The sequence below is a fragment of the Podarcis cretensis genome (genome assembly GCF_951804945.1).
Source record: "Podarcis cretensis genome assembly, chromosome: 8".
NCBI classification, from domain to species: domain Eukaryota; kingdom Metazoa; phylum Chordata; class Lepidosauria; order Squamata; family Lacertidae; genus Podarcis; species Podarcis cretensis.
The window spans coordinates 43,398,201-43,416,152 of NC_137177.1; the positions used below are offsets into that span (position 1 = coordinate 43,398,201).

Consider the following 17,952-nt stretch of genomic DNA (forward strand, 5'->3'; position numbering starts at 1 on the left):
TGGAAGAGAGGAAGAATAGCTGGTATGAGGGGGTTTGTGTATGTGTGTGTTTGAGACTGGATGGAGGATGGAAGCATGTCTGTTGTAAGGATGGAAGGGGTTGGCTTATGTGAAGAGGAATGGTTGATGAAATGGGGAAAAGCTGTGAGGAAAAAGGGGTGGGCTATCCGTTGGCTCCAGCCTTGCCTACTGCCGTTATGCGGCCTCTGACCACCTTTCCCCCACGGAATGCAGCCCCTGCATTCAGAACTGTTGGCCACCCCATATTAAACCATAGCCACGCTTGCATAGCCCTGGGAAAAGAATGCCAGCATGGCTACATCTCCTGCAGTCATGCCCCATCATTTGCAAACCCCTTACATCAGGGCAAGACCATACCCTTTATCACTACTTTGGTTTTCAGGCAAGGAATAAAAAAGAAATGCTATCTCCATCCACACAGCCAAAGGCTATTGCACTACAGCGATTTGACGGGGGCTATGAAAAGTGTGACATTGCGTTTCTATTTCACAGTATAATCTGCTTTCTAGACCCAACTATTTCTTTTCAATAGAGGAATGAAATGGCAAAGTGTTCAAGTAACCATTTAGTGTAAAACAAGAGGCAGGGAAAAAAAAACTGGTGAGTTAAGGCAGAAAGACATTTATTTGTTCATCTTTGTGACATAAATGTGTTTCATTATATATACAGGTAGGCCCTTAACCTGAACATTTTTATTCAAGACAGAGAGTTCATTTATTTAAAGCTCACAGTATTTGCAGTTCTATGCATGCAATAGTGTGTGCAAACACCTAATGGACAGAGAAGAGTCAGTTCTACCATTTTACTGTCTGAAAGCAGAGGAAACTGTGCACTTGCATGTTGGTCTAAATTGTCATTGTGTGCACGTGTAAGATTAATGTGCTCTTTGGCATTTCATCTTGATTAGCTGCCTGAAGAGAATACGTATGCATTGGAGGAGAAAAAGGAGGCTTGTGGCTCCATAAAGAGTAACAGATTTAACTGTAGTAGATAAATTTGATCTTTAACAAAGTGGGCAGAAATGAGAGGGGGGAAACTCCTAGAAAAAGAGGACTACTCTGTCCCTAAACATGGCAGAAAGGAGGGTGTAGTGAAAATTGCAGCTGCAAACGAGAATGAGATTTTCCAGCCAGATATTAAAACCGTAATCATATGACAACCTCCTCTTAAAGGTAACAAGCCACAGTTTCATTTTTATTCAGGATTCCTCCAGCCCATCTGCTCCTTACCCCCTCAGTGATGAAATGGAAGTCATTCTCTTGAGGCTAGGAAACAACAGCACTGTATTGTTTCCTTGCAAAAACTCCATAAAGTGCAAGAACTGGATACAGAAAATGTTCAATGATATACATGATCGATGCTGGAATTTAATACAGTGTAATTCAGATGTTTCATCTACATGCCAAGGTTCTGATACAACCCTTGTCCCTTTAATAGATAAACTGTGTGTATTTACTCATTTTCACATTTCGGGCAACTTGCAGTGGACCAAACCCCTTAGTTCACTGGTATTGTTCAATGACACGGTATTGCTTCTGACATGGTATACCCATGCTTAGGCTGCAGGTGGGGGCTCACATTATTGAATGCTCCTCCATACAAAAGGATTCCCTCTTATTTTCTATATGGAAAACTAGGTATTAGGGAATTTAAAAAAAAATTGCAGGGGGGTTGAGGTGTAATCAAGCATACGTGTTCCCATCTGCAGCCCATACACAGCCTAGACACATGTTTATTCACAGTGCAATCCTACATTTAGTCAGAAACAAGTCCCCAACCTCCCAAAACCCAAATCCCCATAAAGCATGCAGAGGCTCACAGAGTTTCATTTCCAGTGTCTGTGTACGCCATCTCAATCTGCAGTCAGATGTGAAGCATGTGTGTGTATGTATGCACACCTAGAATTTTTCTTGAAAATTAGCAAGCATAATGAAATGAAATACCATACTTTGATCCAGCAAGAGTAAGACATCACACTAAGCTCTGCAACTCAGGTTTTTTGTTTTCAAGTTTAGAAATATCCATTAAGCAGACTAGTGTTATTTCGTGGTGCAAAATGATATTCAAGAATGTTCCTTTAAAAGTTAATATAAGCTTTGCAAACAATTAAGAGGTGGTTGTCTATTTCTTGCCTGCTCATCCTCTTTTACTCTTTCATCCATCTCGAACCAGCTACAATGACAGGCAAATATCCTGGGTGCATCTACTGCCACAGGTAACCTCTAACGCTGCCTTTGCCAACCTGGCTGTGTTGGCTATGGCTTATGGGAACATCTGGAAGGCACCAGGTTGGCAAAGGCTACTGTACAGTGATTGTGAACGAGTTATTTTACTTTCTAAAATGATACTAAGCAACTCACCCAGTACAGTGAGTGTTAGGCCCTGTTTTCAGACGCTCAAAAAAGACAACTAAGCCCTCTAGAAGCAGGCATGAGAAAGGAAGCAACCAAACCCTGGGAGGAACAGCTTGCCAAAGTTTCTTGTTGTTTGCCTGAGATGGGTAGTAACTTGTAGTACTTGCCTTATTATCGTTGCCGAAAAACAAATATGGTTGGTTTTTAGTTCAAGTTAATTTTAACCCTTAACTGAAGAAAAAGTGAAGAATTTCAAGGATGAGTGTTTCCCTATAGAAGACAGGACTCCAGTTAGAGCTGATGTAAATGTCAGCTGACTATATGCACCATGCATGCTGCATTATACTTGGGATTGGAAGGAAGAAAATGCCTGTATATATCAGCGTCCACCAGATTGAGAGAAAGGCATTTCTTGTTTCTTAGTACTATAGCAATCAGGGCTAGTCACACAAACACTAAGATATCAGTATGTATATTAGCATCTTTCACCTTCTATGAAGTAGAAGATTAGTATGTAGAAGCTGAGCATTCTTAGTTTGCTTTTGACAACAACATGCTGAGTTTGATAGGTTGCAGAGGGCTGGGTGGTTTAGATCTAACAAGGGATAATCTCCAGCTCAGAAGGAGGATATGTGGTATCAACCTCTATTCAGGTCAGCTGGTTCATGATGACAGAAACTTACCTTCCTGTAGCTATTGTGTCATGCAAGTGGGCCCTCTGTGTCTAGGTCATGACAATCATGCTAAACACTTGTATATAAACCAATTCTTTAAAAATTCAAATCTGTTTACTGCTCCCTCATTAGCAGGTAGGTTACCCTGATTGCTAGAAAATACTATGGAATTGGAAAACCAAAGGCAGAAGATGTAGCTTATGCACCAAACTCCCTTTAATTAACTCATATTAATCAAATACAAGGATTGTGTGCAGACCGTTGCAAACTGAGCAACATTCTGGTTCAATCGCTCTGATCAAATGGTGGGGGGAAACAATCAATAGAAACAAAGAACAAAATGTTACAAGATTCATTTCGAAGACAGGCTCAAAATATCCTTGAAAAGGATGCCAGGAACGTGAAAGGTGTTCAGAAACCAGGTCTTTTCTGCAAATATGACTAGGCTGAGTCAATATTTTCTCTCTATAGCAAATATATTCTTGGAATCTCCTACTAAAGAAAGAAGATAGCCAAAGGTGGGGCATGCAGGAGATCTGCCATTCCTGGAGGAGAAAATAAGCTACTGTACTTTTGTACACTGAGCTGTGGATGGCTTTTAAGTCTTCTTCTATGAGTCCAAGGAGTGTGGAACATTTCTTCTCCCACAAGCAGAAATCCATGGATTGATTTAGTCACAGCAGCAGTTCAAGGCGAGCTATTGCATAAGCACGCTATGTAGGATAAGATACCAGTAACAGAATAGAGCCCAAAGGTCAATCTGCACTATTGGCACTGGCAGTACCCATCTATAAGTAGCTGCTTAAAGACAATCACATCAACTTAAGAAGGCGATTATATACCAACATGATCTCCACTGCATTAGTGGTACTTTGTTTAAGGTGTGGGGGACCCAGAACAGCTGCCTGTTTTGTTTGTGGAAAAGCTTAATATACATACTCATATTAGTGCCTGAACACCCTGACCACAGATACGCAACAACAATTCAAACCCACTTCAAGGTGCCCATGGACACTTTAATCAAAAGTGCACCTAGGCTACTACATTCTGAACTGCAAGTACCAAGCTGTATACCACAGCAAGCCGGATGACACTAGCTTTGCACTGGAAGCACTAGGAGAGCACTAAGCTTCAGTGGGATAAGGGACTTTTTAGTTGCATCCCAACAAGAGTATAGTTAAATTTCTGGAGTGCCATCTTTTTAATGTATTTTAAATTGTTGTGAACCAACCTGGGATCTTATGGTGGAAGGGCAAGTAATAAATCAAATAATAAATAATAATAAATAATTCATGTGACCATGGAGGAATAACAGTACCACTCCTGACTGACAATTGACCTTAAATCAAAACAACTTGCATGATACATAAAGAGTGCACCCTAGTGATGTCATTACTTCACTGCTGCCAGGGACTCTGACCAAACTGCATAATTTCAACTTCATTGCTTGTTAAACAGCATCAGTCTAGAGACTGATTGAAGAACAGTGTGTAACCTGCATCAACCTGGAAGCTGTTTGCCACTCTTTGGCTGAAGCAATCAGCTGGTGCATACCAAAGTGTTATGTAAGTACAGGACCAAGTTGAGAGTTCTTCTTCCAAATGCTTATCCAAGGCTCAGTGGGAAATAGATGCTCAATTCTGCGGAATAAAGGCTTGGAGAGAGAAAAAATAAACCCTGCATACAATTAATGAAGATTGCAAATATCCAGTGTAGGATATTCTCTTCAATAAACAAAAAACGGAAATAGAAGAACATCAACAGATAACACTGAGCAGTTGCTAACACTTTAGACTTTGCACAGAGTATTTTGGGTAAGAGTTAGAAGGAAAGACACAAAATCAGTGTGGAAGTGATGGGTCTATGCTGACAGACCATTAGCAGCACTATACAAAGACAACAACAGGCCTACCACTGAACATGGTGCTCTCCAGATGCTGCTGAACTCCCAACTCCCATCAGCCTCAGCCAGTAGGGACAATTGTCAGGGATGATAACAGTTGTAGCCCAGGAACATCTGGAGGACCACAGATCCTCCATCCTAGCCTTAAGTTTTTTTGCTCTTTGAAAGATAAGTTGTTCTTGGAGGAGCTGAGGGCTCAACATGAATTTAAAGAATTCAAGCACAAACAAAACTTTATGTCCAACAGCAGGTAAAAGCTGTAGCTGAACACATGCCATCTGCTATTTTGATGAACAATTTCCTTTATCACTTGGTAGAAGAGCTTCTTAGTAATCTTGTCCTGAGCAGATAGGAACTCACGGTGTTCTCATAGTTTGCCTTGCAGCTATGTTTCCAAAGTGATTGTTTGACATAAGCTCTTAGGACAGATTAAAAAGAAAAAAGGTACATTGGAAATTTTAGTCAATAATCCCTTTTCAGAGGCAATGAAAACCACCAGCTCTGAAGAGTTGCTGACACAAAATACACTGAATTAAATAACATATATCCAAGTGTATATTTGAAGTATCCTCTCTCATTTCTGCATTGGTGCCTTCCTTTCTTTTCCTTACTTAATATAGATTTTTGCAAGCCATTGAGCTTAATTCCAAACTGTCTGCTAGAACTTGGCAAGACTGTTCAGAAACTAAACGTCTTACAGGCTACTAACATTGTTTCAAGAAAATTTAATCCATGATCAACAAGGATTTACCCATGTTAAACATGTTGGGTTGTATTCAACATTAGTCATACACTGAGCAGACCAACCAAAATTAATGGACATGGCTAAATTAGATTATTTTCAGTAATCCTAGTTTGAGTATAGCTTAGCTGTACAGAATCCAAAGTGTACTGCTGCACATTTTTCTTAGCATGGTGATGTCAATATTCAGTTGTCCACCTACCCACAGTCGCAAGTATGAAGTCTTACTAAATTTATATGGATTAGAAGCCAGATGACACACACACACACACACACACACAGAGAGAGAGAGAGAGAGAGAGAGAGAAAGAAAGAAACAAAGAGAGAAAGAAAGGAAGAAAGAAAGAAAGAAAGAAAGAAAGAAAGAAAGAAAGAAAGAAAACTTGTTCTGTACTTTGGTTGGTTTTCTAGCAAGCAACAAGCTGCTGCAAGTATGTAGGGCACATTCCTGCCAAATTGTTAGCCTATGTCACAGCAACATGCGGAAGTGTGAATCTGTAGGAATTCTTGGGCACAACCATGATGTAACCCCTGTAGAGCTGAATTGCAACGATGAACTCCAAAAACAAGAAGAAAAAAGAGAAGAGCTCCATTTTCAGGATTTGGGGAATGAGCCAGAATTTAAAGAAAAATAGGTTTTGGTCCATTAAAAAAACAAACAAACACCTACAGCACAATTCCATGTTTGATTACTCAAGAACTCCACACTGTTTAGTGGACTTCTTCCCAAGTACAGGACTGCTGCGTTAATAGTCAAGATCAGAGGACAGGTATTACTAACAGCTATGAGTTTGGAACTTAAAAGAGTTTTTTAAAGAAATGTAACTCAGCATAGCAGAGGGCAGACACAAGATTACTACCAGTTATGAAGTGTTCAAACATACACAAACACACAGCAGTGAACATATGCACACAGGATTCATATTAGTAAACACAAAACAGTTAAAGTACCTTATAGTAGGACACAGTTTGTAAACCAACCATATGTGGTCAATTACATTCAGTGGAGGTGACTTGAGTGTCAGTTTCTCCTACCCACACATAACTTAATCCTCAAAGAAAAGAGAGTTTGAGAACAGCACTCAATGGTTTGATTTATCAGGACCCTGAAACAGAGAACACAATTCTGCACAAGTCTGTGTTTCGACTGAACTGAACTGTGACTCCATTGTATTCCAGGCCAAGTCAGCCAACAAAAAGTCATCCATAGCAGTCTGAGTCTCATTGCTAGTAAGAAATAAACTGCCAAGGGTTTCAAAGCAGCTATCCATGGTCTGTGTTTCAGCACTATTCAGCTGGACTTTGCTTTCTGCCATTTGGTTAGAGGAATTTTTTGCAGGAAAATGCACTTCTGTCTGTGTTTCTGTATCAGATGAGTCTGTGCTCATAGAGAAGGTAGACTGTTTCAAGATGCTTCCCAAAGGCAAATAGGGGCTGTCTAAAAAGAAATTTAAGTCTGTCTGGGTCTGTGTGTCAAACATCTCCAAACCTAAGAAATTGGGATTACCCCTGCAGCTATAGGACTGGGTGGCATTATCTGAAAACAAATCTGTCTGGGTTTCAATATCTAGTAACTCTAAGACTGGCTCAGAGTTCAGCTGGGTCTCTTCTGTTTGTGTCTGGATATTGGAGGCTGTGAAGAAATCCTCAATGTCAAAATCAATTCCTGTGTTCTGCGTAGGGCCAGAAGGCAAGGGTGTGCCAGCATGCGAGCTAGTGTCAGTCAAAAGACTACGGTTATCCAATGACTGACCCGCTGTGTTATTAGAAAAAATAGTTTCAAGATCGTTCAGTAATTCCATTGTCTGGGTCTGATTGTCTGTCATAACCTGCTGTGGGAGAATATTATTTTGTGCACTGAAGCTGATAACTGGCTCACACTTAGTGTCTGGACTCAAAGATTTGCAGCTTCCTCTTTGCAGCAGACTTTGACCCAGGCCTGCAGCCATCAAGTTGCTGCCTGGAAGTCCCACTGTGGCTGAATCACTGAATGATGAACTAACACTGTCAAAAATGTCATTGCACATTACGGCCTGGTCCATTTGTACTCTCCCATCAATATCTTTCTGCGACCTATTGGTCTGAGTCTCCCGAGAAATTCCACATGACTGAAAGCAAGCCTGTGCAAGTGCATCTGTCTGAGCAGCTATGGAAGAAGTCAACTTTGAACTGGGTAACAGTGTCTGTGTCTGCACATTAATTGGCAACAAAACCTGAGAGCTGAACGTCAGGTCTGTTTGAGAACAAGAGGACACCGATGAATCAGGAGTCCAGGCTGCAGATGTCACAAAGTTCTGCGAAATATAAGATAAGTCCGTCTGCACATTTGTTGAACAAATCCCGTTCTTGCAGCATATGGCTTCCAGATCTTGGATTGTATTATCTGATGCCCCTTTACCCAAATTGACCTGGATACCTGTGCTGACTGGCTCAACACTGCCAGCATTTTTGGTTTTTGAAAGGGGCAAGGTGCTTTTAAATGCAAGTGTTTCAGCCTCCAGTCCTGGTATCATAAATCCTACCGGCAGAGGCATTAGGTGAACAGTACTCATAACAGAGCCTTTGTCATCAACGGCAACTACAACGGGTTTGACGGAAGAGTCTGGTGCTGATACAAAGATAGGCAATTGAGTAAGCTGCATTACAGGGAGTTTAACCAAAGCCACTTTTGGCTTTGGCAGAAGCAACTTTGGTGAATTTTTTGGCTGCGTTTGTGTTTGCTTAGTAGTATAGGAACAGCTAGAATCTTCAAAGGAAGCTGCTGGCTTCATCTCAGAGGTTTCCAAGTCTTTAGTGCTAGTACATCTGGTCTGGACACTGGCAGAAGCTCCTTTAACTTTTTCTCCCACCAACTGATTGGATACAGAGGTTTCAATTTTCCTTTTCTTACTTGGTGGATCCCTGTAAATATTACAAAATCTTTGACTAGGTACAGCTGTAGCACATATTCTTTCATTCCCTCCAAATCTTTCCCACCCCACCACTTTTACCATTTCTATAACAGACTTTAGAATAATTTGAATTGTTTGCCTTGAAAGCATACTTAGAGAAATAAAAATAGTAACACACTGAAGTAAGGTAAGGTTAAGCAGAAAACTGCATTGCTGGGTAAATAAATCAGAGTTACAGTTAAACTCTGTGCCTAGGTTATTCAACCAAAGCATAATCTTACAGCAGTTTATCAGCCAACAATGCTGACCTAAAAGTAAAACTTGCACTGTAATTCCACACAGTCTATAATACTGTGCATTAAGCATTTTGATAAAGGACTTCAAAAGCAGTAGTCACCCCGCCTCCCCACATTGGATGGAAATGCATTCTGAATTCTTAGATAGTTCAAACACAATCACTTTTACTGGTGGCAGCATGTTGGATAATAATTGATTGTATAAAAGCCTGGAAAAATCCATGCCTCTTTAGTTATCCTTAAAAAAAATTGTTGGTAAGATAAGGGAAGCTGTCAGTGGCAGTGATCTTCACAGAATGGTGTTAGAACTCCTCCACCTTCCAATGTTTTAAGGCAAATATATGTGCACATATATGAAACAGTTAACAAAGGAAAAATGTTGCCCTTACCTATGTTCAACAGGGATCTCATGCTGTGTCCTATAAATATGAGACAATAATGCTGTCCTGCTAGCATAGGGGCATCCACAAGTACACTGGAAAGACTTGCCACAGTCCTCACTATGTCGCTTCAGATCCCATATGGTGCCATAGGAATTGCTGCATTTATCACATTTATGCTTCTTTTCAGCATGCATTTTCATAAAATGCTGAAATATAAAAACAAAAGTTAGGTAAGTTATAGGAAACTGCCTTGGACAGCACTGGTTCATCTAGGTCAGTATTGTCTACACTGACTGGCAGCGGATTCAGGATTTCAGACTGGGCTTTTTCTGAGCCCCACCTGGAGATGCCAGTGCTCTGTTAACGAGAACCTGCTCATCATCAGCAATAATCAGTCTCACACCAAGATGGGTTGAAGAAATCTGACTGCTTCAGGAGCTGCTGCAGCCAAACATTTATTGTGTGTAGCCAAAAAGATACAAATACCAAGAAGGCAACTTTTCCCTCAGCCGGCAGATAAGGACAATGCCATGCCATCACACCAGGCCACGTAGTCGATCACGCTATGCTACGTGGACCAATCATCGGGACAGCATGAGCTGTCCACGCGTTGTTCATGCTCCAAGCGATGCCTACTGCTATGAAATCACCTTGCAATAATAAACTTTCGTCCATGCTCTTATGTACAAACAACCATTTCCCCACACTCTGTCACTGAGCAATGGTCCTTCCCAAACAAAAGAAAGTGGTACTATGTTTGAGACACAAAGCTGTTCAAGTTCCAGCCTTGTCTATGCAAGACAAGGCACTTTTAAGCATGTTGTCAACATAATTTTTGATGCATTTTCATGCATTTTTAAATGACTGACTGGAGTTGATAGAGGGGTTTCAAGATTTTTCTGGAATTCCTGAAAATGGTTAAAACATGGGAACGAAAGTCCACATCTTGCTGCACCTCAACTCAATAAATACTGCAACTGATTTTAACAATTCCACTCTTTCAAAAGTTATTAAGAATCAGAGAATGCATTTCTTAGAAGATCCAGACCTCTGACATGCAGCCTGCATGAAGTTTGCAGTTAAGGTTCTCAATAATCTACACAGGCCCATTATAAGTTTTACACAGTTATGTACTTCTCGTGAAAAGAGGGCATATTACAGAGAGTTAAAGGAGTAATTGAATTAACTAGTCAGAGATCTACAGCAAAATTACCCTCCAATTTGCTCCTTTCATTTTCAGCTACTGAAGGCATATCTCAGCACATTTAATAAGTTTAATTTTCTAACGAAACAGTAGCATGTATAAAACCTGTGCAATGATGCTGCAGGCTCCCTAGTTCCATGAGAGCTCTTTCCCAACACACTGATCCCATAAACAATAGACAACCGACAATATGAAATGACATTCATATGAAGCTTCTCTTATGATTATAATGGTATACATTTACACAGAAATCTTGCAATTCAGAAAGATGCATGGCTCTTGAATAAGATGTTCCATATAAATTATATTGTTCTATTTATTGAATAATGTAGTTAGAATACATACCTGTCTTACAAGAGAAAATTGTGAAAAAGGCCTTTCTGGTCCTCTAGGGCAACCTTCAATGGGACAGCAGTAGTATTTCTGTGGCGTTTTCAAGTCTTTCCTTATTGCAGGATTTATTTTTCCATCCTGTAGGAGAAGAATATTATTAAATTGTATCTAATGTTTGGGGTTCAGAAGTATCTGGAATACAAATAAAGCTTGTCTTTATACAGCATTTTGCTTGCCTGCATACTGAAGAGACTCTCCACTTGAAACTTCTGTACATGTTTCAGTTATTCCCTATATGGAATAAAAACTTTAGGTAGTTTACATCCTAGCTCACTCTAATTGCCTAGATTATGTGACAGGTAGTTGATTATTCACTAACCCAGTTTGGGTCAATCCTGGCTAAATAAGCAGAGGTATGTACAAGGCTTTTGCTTATGTGCTCTATCTCATGTGCTCTGATTTAGAGAAGCCGTCCTGGTTTCTGATTTGATCCCAGAATGTCCTGCTTTTCCTTAGGATGTCCCTGTTTTCACTGGAGAAATGTTGGAGGGTATGGAGTTATTTAACCCCCGAGCTGTCTAAAGGCAATACTGTATAGGGAAGGTTTTTTAAATGTTTCATTATGTTTTCATATATGTTGGAAGTTGCCCAGAGTGGCTGAGGCAACCCAGTAAGATGTGTGGAGTATAAATAGTAAAATTATCATTATGGAATGGGATGTCCCTATTTTCATCGGAGAAATGTTGGAGGGTATGCTATCCTCATGCTGCCACTTTTTTCCTTGGCACGCTGTGAGAAGCAAGGCAATTTTCAATTAACGATAGGTCCCAGTAACACAGTTACAATGTTCCCAACCACCCAGAATTTTAAACCATGGTTTGAAAATGTTCCAAACCTGAGACAACCAGTTTCCTAGTGCTAGTGTAATAAGAGTAGATGAAGAATTCTGGGGTTAATTTTGGGGCACCAAGAAGGAGGGAAGGGTGTGTGTGGACACAAGGCTTATTCACATCTGGGCTTGTTAAAGAATGAAGATGTGATTGAGTGAACACTGTCACTTAGGAAACAGAAACATTTTGCAGAAAACATTATGCTGAACTTTTAGACCAAACGATTTAGAACCAAACATCTCACAGCAAGAGAGTGTAATATTAAATTCAAAACACACTGAAGCTAGGGAGGCTAGTGCTATACCAATGACTTGTGATGTCAGAGCCAGAGTCAGTGTCAAGGAACCACTGATTGTTCCAGTCTCCCCACAGCTGAACTTGAGCAGGTTTTTGAGCATACTGTGATTCAGAGCAAGCATGGACAAAAACACAGAATAATGAGCATATTATTTCCTATAATATTATATTAAAAAACGCAAAGTTTCTGGCACTTCTGGTTGGAAAGATTTGCTTGAAATATGTGTGGATATGGCTCCTAAAATCTCAGATGCCAGAAGAAAATCAGTAGGATTTCCAGTAGCTTTGAGATAGGGCTTAATTCCAGTAGTTTTGGGACAGGGATTCAGTGCCCAACATTACAAAATAGTTTGATTGCAGAAGTATATGGGTGTGGTTCAATTAATACAAAGAGACAGCTTTCCTTGGTGTAAAATTTGGACTGCAGAACTTTTAAAGGCTTTTAAAAGTGTGGCGTTCTCTTTATACATTAAGGTCCCCAGGTATTCGTAATCCAAGGTTTTCCAAACCAGCTGAATTAGATACATGCTCTGACTGGCTGGAGTGTAAGTTTCATCATCAGTGCCCAACCTCTTCTCTATCTTCTTTTTATCTTCCCTTTCAAAAAGGAGTGGGGAAAGTGTGAGAGAACAGCCTAGAGATGCTAAAACCTGAAATGCAACGATTCAGTCCTGAAGAATGCAGGAAGACTCTCTCTACTCTTCAGGCCCTCCCTACCCTTCTGTTAATAAACAGCAGTGGTAGCATATATAAATCCCTAGGAATGAAAAATATTTCCAATCTTTAAGCAAAAGAATCTTTAAAAACAACAAAAAGCTGCCAGCATTTATTTATTACATTTTTCATCTCAGGCTTCCACCCATCCATTTTATCTTCACAACTACTACATGAAGTAAGTTAGGCTGAAGAATAATGACTGCCTCAAGGTCACCTAGTGAGATCCATGGTTGAGTGGGGACTTAAAACCCAGTGACTGGAGTCTTCCTGTTTATTTTACAGAGCTCAGTTTCCCCATATACAATGCAAGTCTCACTTCAAAATTCACTCACAAGGGTATACAGATTTCCACATACTCATAGTTCTAAAGCACTATCAGGTATCTTACTGTCTACTGTAATATTGGCACTAAAATATAGAATACCATTTTGAGAAAACTCTTTGTTGGTTGGAGTGAAAATAAGTCTGAAAAGATATTCCTGAGGTAAAAGCCCAACAAGCCATTATGCCACCCTGGGATATGTAAAGGGATGAGGAGAGATTACAAGGAGTCCAAGTAGGACCTGTTGCAATATTATTGTCACATTACTTCAAAATCTTAATTAAGTCAGTACTTTCCAAACAAAGTATCTGGCTGCAAGATGGAGGACATTGTTTTATAAACACTCGTTTTGCTCTAAATAGCTACAGCTTCCCACCAGAGGTTTTATCAAGCACTTCTGGAAGGGATTTGGAGGAAGCCGCCAGCCACTTCCCATTAAAGGTCACATTTCAAATTTGGAAAGAGATTAAAACTTAAATAGTATTATCAACAAAGTACAATCAGAAGCAGGAACCCAACCATAAAGGCAGTGGCAAAGATGTGAGTACTTCATTTAAATACCAGGATTTTGAAAACAGCACCATGGGCTCGGGCACAAAGCTCATTTTCAAGATAAACACAAGAGAAGAGAAAGTTACGGGAGAAAAGAAAGATTAGCGGTAGGGATTCTGGCTTTGGTGAGAGGTTTCCTTGCTTAGCCTGAAATACACAGAGCAGCTGAAGGAATCTGTAATTAAGTACAGTGAGCCTTTCATAGCTACAGTGATTAGGTTACTAGGGTTTCAGGCTAGGTTTGGGAAGGTTATGAAGTTGTCCTTACCGGGGGCATACTCAGAGATTTTAAGAAAAGTACAGTGGTACCTTGGTTCTCAACATCTTGGTACTCAAACAACTTGGAACCCAAACACTGCAAACCCAGCAGTAAGTGTTCTGGTTTGCGAATTTTTTTCGGAAGCTGAACATGCTCCACTTTGAGTGCCACACTTCCGTTTTGAGTGTTATGCTGAGGTCTGTCTGTTTTTGCTATTTATTTTGCATTTTTGTAGCTCTTTTTGTTTTGATTTTGTGACAGTGTGGAACCCAGTTCAGCTACTGATTGATTGGTTGTGTGACTGCAGTACATTGATTACAGCTTTCATTTTATGGATCAATGATATTGTTAGATAGTAAAATTCATGTTAAATTGCTGTTTTAGGGGTTGTTTTTATAAGTCTGGAATGGATTAATCCATTTTGCATTACTTTCTATGGGAAAGCGCACTTTGGTTTTGGAACGGACTTCCGGAATGGATTAAGTTTGAGAACCAAGGTACCACTGTACAGAGTGAATTTGTGGAATGAAAGAGCACATAGGTTGCGATAAAGCAATGTAGATGGTGAGGGGATACTGTTCACTGAACCTAGAAAGCTTAGATGAAGTACAGTTTCAGAGATTAGGAAGGGATTTCTAAATATTTTAAATGGGGATGCTCTTGCCTGATTTTAACAACAGCACAGCTTGGCGAGCAGGATGTTTGGCTGGCGTGAGGAATCAGGAAGGGCTGCAACAAGGCCAAATGAAGCTGCAACATGTATCAGTGGGCCATAGTAGTTGAAGGATTCTGAGAGTTTGAAGAAACCCTGACCTGCACCTAGTACGTTTATATAAGAGCCTACTGAGGACTCTGATAAGAAACAGATTTTAGGGTGGGTTTATTATTTGGCCCTTCAAGAGGCGCCTCCTCATATTTGATTACAGAAAAAGCTTTTTAGTGTGTAAATATGTTTGTGTGAGAGAGTGTACAGGAGGATCATAGTGAGGGGATTTGTCAGATGCTTATGGTGAGGGTCACAGATTAGTGGTGCCACTACTTGTCTCCTTTTTGCAGAAAGACATATCATCATATGGGGCTAAATAGGTGGTGGCAGCAGCAAGTGTCTGGAAGGTCCAGTTCAAATTATGTAGTCACTTGAGACTTCTAGTTCGGGCTTTGGTTCTAAACCTGCTTACTATGAGGGAGCAAGATCAGTGGTTCTCCAATATTACAGGCAAGTCTTCCCCAGCCCTGTTACTCAAACAACCCTTTACAGTGGTACCTCGGGTTACATACGCTTCAGGTTACAGGCTCCGCTAACCCAGAAATAGTGCTTCAGGTCAAGAACTTTGCTTCAGGATAAGAACAGAAATCGTGCTCCTGCGGCACGGCGGGAGGCCCCATTAGCTAAAGTGGTGTTTCAGGTTAAGAACAGTTTCAGGTTAAGAACGGACCTCCGGAATGAATTAAGTACTTAGCCCGAGGTACCACTGCACTTATGTTACACATTGTTCTAGGTCAAGCAGAATGTGTGGTGGATGGTTACCAATTACGGTATGTATTGCAACTCTGTGAATGAATGGTTAGAATGGATACTTTCTGCTGAAAAATTACTAAAGGAAAGGAAGTAGGATGGCAGCTGAGCTGAACTGCTGAGTATCACAAATGAACAAAGCATTAGAATTCTCCCTCTACAGAATCATCATGAAGCTACAGAGTTAAGAACCCACAATAAGAGCCACAGTCCTTGGAAGTCACAGGCTAACCTATGATTAACAGAAATTCCAGAAGCATGAGAGGAAAATAACATTCTAGGGATAGCTGGTACCCAGTCTTCCCCAGGAAGAATAGAAAACATCCTGATAATGCCAAAGTTGCTTGCAGTTATGATGCCGATCAACCAAGCTACGAACTAGAGAATTTTGGGAAGTACTAAGTGAACAGACAAAGAGGCTCAGATGATCAAGTTATTGAGGGATAAAAGGTATTAGAGGGACAGAACCATTTGGGGAGGGGCAAGATCTCTGCAGCGTAAAGCTTCCACCACAAACCCCACTCCATCACAGAGTGTTTGTGAGTGTATGAGACCTCTCTAACTTTGATTTCAATAAACCCAGTGTTTTGCCTCCCCCTTATAAGTCCCTCACTAACTTATTTCAGGCTGAGTATAGTCTGACTATACTCCCAACATTTGGAGATACTGATGATTGAACCTGAAACCACCTACATTCAAAGCATATGAAATGAGGTTACAATGGGTTGGGTTTCAATGGGTCTTCTCTGAGTAGAACTAACCTTGGATACAGCCCATTATACTGACTCAAAGGACAAAGTATGGCATTTTCATATACCATATTCATATGATTTAGATCATGAATGGCAACGTGGTGGCCACAAGTTGTTATGGACTACGATCCCCCCATAATATCTGATCACTGGCCATGATGGCTGGGGCTGATGGTGGCAGCTGTAGTCCAAAATGTCTAGAGGGCACCATGTTGGCTACTCCCAGTCTTACACCAATGGTTATCTAATTCAGTATTTTCTATCTTGACTGGCCACAGGTCTCTCGGATCTCAAGGATAATTATTTCCCAATAAGATACTTTTAACTGGAGGTGCTGAGTACTGAACAAGGAATCTTCTACATGAGCAACTAGGAAGCTACCTCACACCAAATCTGATCAAATGGTTCATCCAGCCCAGTATCTGCCACAACTAGCAGAAATTGAATCCTGTCCCAAGACTAAACCTGGAGCTTTATGGATGCAAAGGATGTGCATCACTTTAGCTATGGGCCCTCCCTAACATTTGCTCTTTTTAAAAGGTATTTTATTACCATGGTTGTATGGCATCCTGGCAGCTTTGCTAGGTATGCCTGAAACCTTTAAATAAAGCTAAGAAGTAATTGTGAGTGGGAAAGGGAGTCTCTGAGGTTTGATTTAACATTGTACTGGCACACCACTTTTCAAGCAAACAAAATGAGCTCAAAGTGGCTCACAACAACAAGGCATTAAAAAGATAGTAAGAATGCCACTGGAGGGAGGGAGAGGAAAGGGGTATTTGAGGTAAATCAACCCAAAGGGATTGGGGTGCGAAGAATAAGAAAAGGGTTATGTTGCTGTGATTATTATTAATAACTGAATATCTATAGCTACCAGTTAATAATAATTGCCTGGGATACGAGGAGGGGCTGAATATTATAATTAATAATTGAATTTTGTCTGCTACCCACCAATAACTACGACTTGGGAACGTTGTGAACAAACCGATGCTGGAAGGGAGTGATTATTAACATTCACATTTGAATTCAGATAGCCGTCATCAATGAAAATAATTGAATTCTGATAGCTACCCATCAGTGGTACATTGTTACCTGGGAAGCTTATAAAGAAACCGAATGCTAAAAAGTGGGGCTGAAATGAAACGCCTCTCTGGCTCGCCTCTGGAGGGAGAGGGAAGGCGCTCGGTCCCGGAGGAGCGGGAGAGGGGAGGGCGCCGCCGCCGCCGCCGCCGCTTACCTGCTGCTGCTGCTGCACGCCGTGGGCCTTGCTGAGGTGCATGCTCAGCGCCGGCGGGTTGGGCAGCACTTTGCCGCAGCCGGGCACCGTGCACAGGATGTTGCTCCTGACGGCCCGCGAGAGCTCCGTCACCGAGGGCCTCACCAGCTCCCACGGGCTCGACGGCTGCTCGCGGGGGCCGCGCGGCGTCGAGCGCGGAGGGCGGCCGAGCCCCAGGCCCAGGCCGGGCCGCCGAGCGGGCGGCGCCCGCGACACGGCTGCTGCGGCTCCTCCTGCCGCCGCCGCCGCTGCTGCTGCCGTAGCCGCCATGTTGCTCTCGGCCGTTCCCGATCCGCCGACCGGCGGGGCACTTCCGGTGGCGGGAAGAGAGGGAGAAAGAGCGTGGAAGGGAACTCGGCGGAGACTGACAGGCAGCTCATACATATTTATACCTGGCGTTTTCCATATTCATGAGGGGCCTGCGTTCTACGAAACAAGTCCCACGCCCAGTTTGCTCCTAGTGCCTTCCAGATATTATCCGCGGCTGGAAATAAAGTAGACCAGCATTTTCTATCTCTCCATTTGTTAAATGGAATATGGCTTATTGATAAGAATGTGGACAAAACAGGGTGG

General features: G+C 41.4%; 1 protein-coding gene across 2 annotated transcripts; it reads right to left on the reverse strand.

Moving 5' to 3' along the window:
- Nucleotides 1-622: 622 nt before the first annotated feature.
- Nucleotides 623-17,518, reverse strand: ATMIN (ATM interactor). Of its 2 annotated transcripts, none has more exons than XM_079988213.1 (4): nt 17,344-17,518; nt 10,814-10,939; nt 9,271-9,470; nt 623-8,595 (listed from the first exon to the last, which is right to left on the reverse strand). In XM_079988213.1, exons 1-4 carry the CDS (start codon nt 17,380-17,382, stop codon nt 6,777-6,779), a joined length of 2,184 nt encoding a protein of 727 aa, XP_079844339.1. In that variant the 5' UTR covers nt 17,383-17,518; the 3' UTR covers nt 623-6,776. The 2 variants fall into 2 exon arrangements, with proteins under 2 accessions (XP_079844339.1, XP_079844338.1); XM_079988212.1 differs by having other exon boundaries at nt 17,341-17,518.
- Nucleotides 17,519-17,952: the final 434 nt, after the last annotated feature.

Bases quoted from the DNA above. Each gene is read 5' to 3' on its own strand.
- ATMIN (XM_079988212.1), bottom strand. From the start codon at position 17,382: ATGCACCTCAGCAAGGCCCACGGCGTGCAGCAGCAGCAGCAG. The intron at 9,471-10,813 runs GTATGTATTCTA...TTTATATTTCAG, and splicing joins AATTTTCTCTTGTAAGACAG to CATTTTATGAAAATGCATGC. The intron at 8,596-9,270 runs GTAAGGGCAACA...TAATATTTACAG, and splicing joins GAGATCCCTGTTGAACATAG to GGATCCACCAAGTAAGAAAA.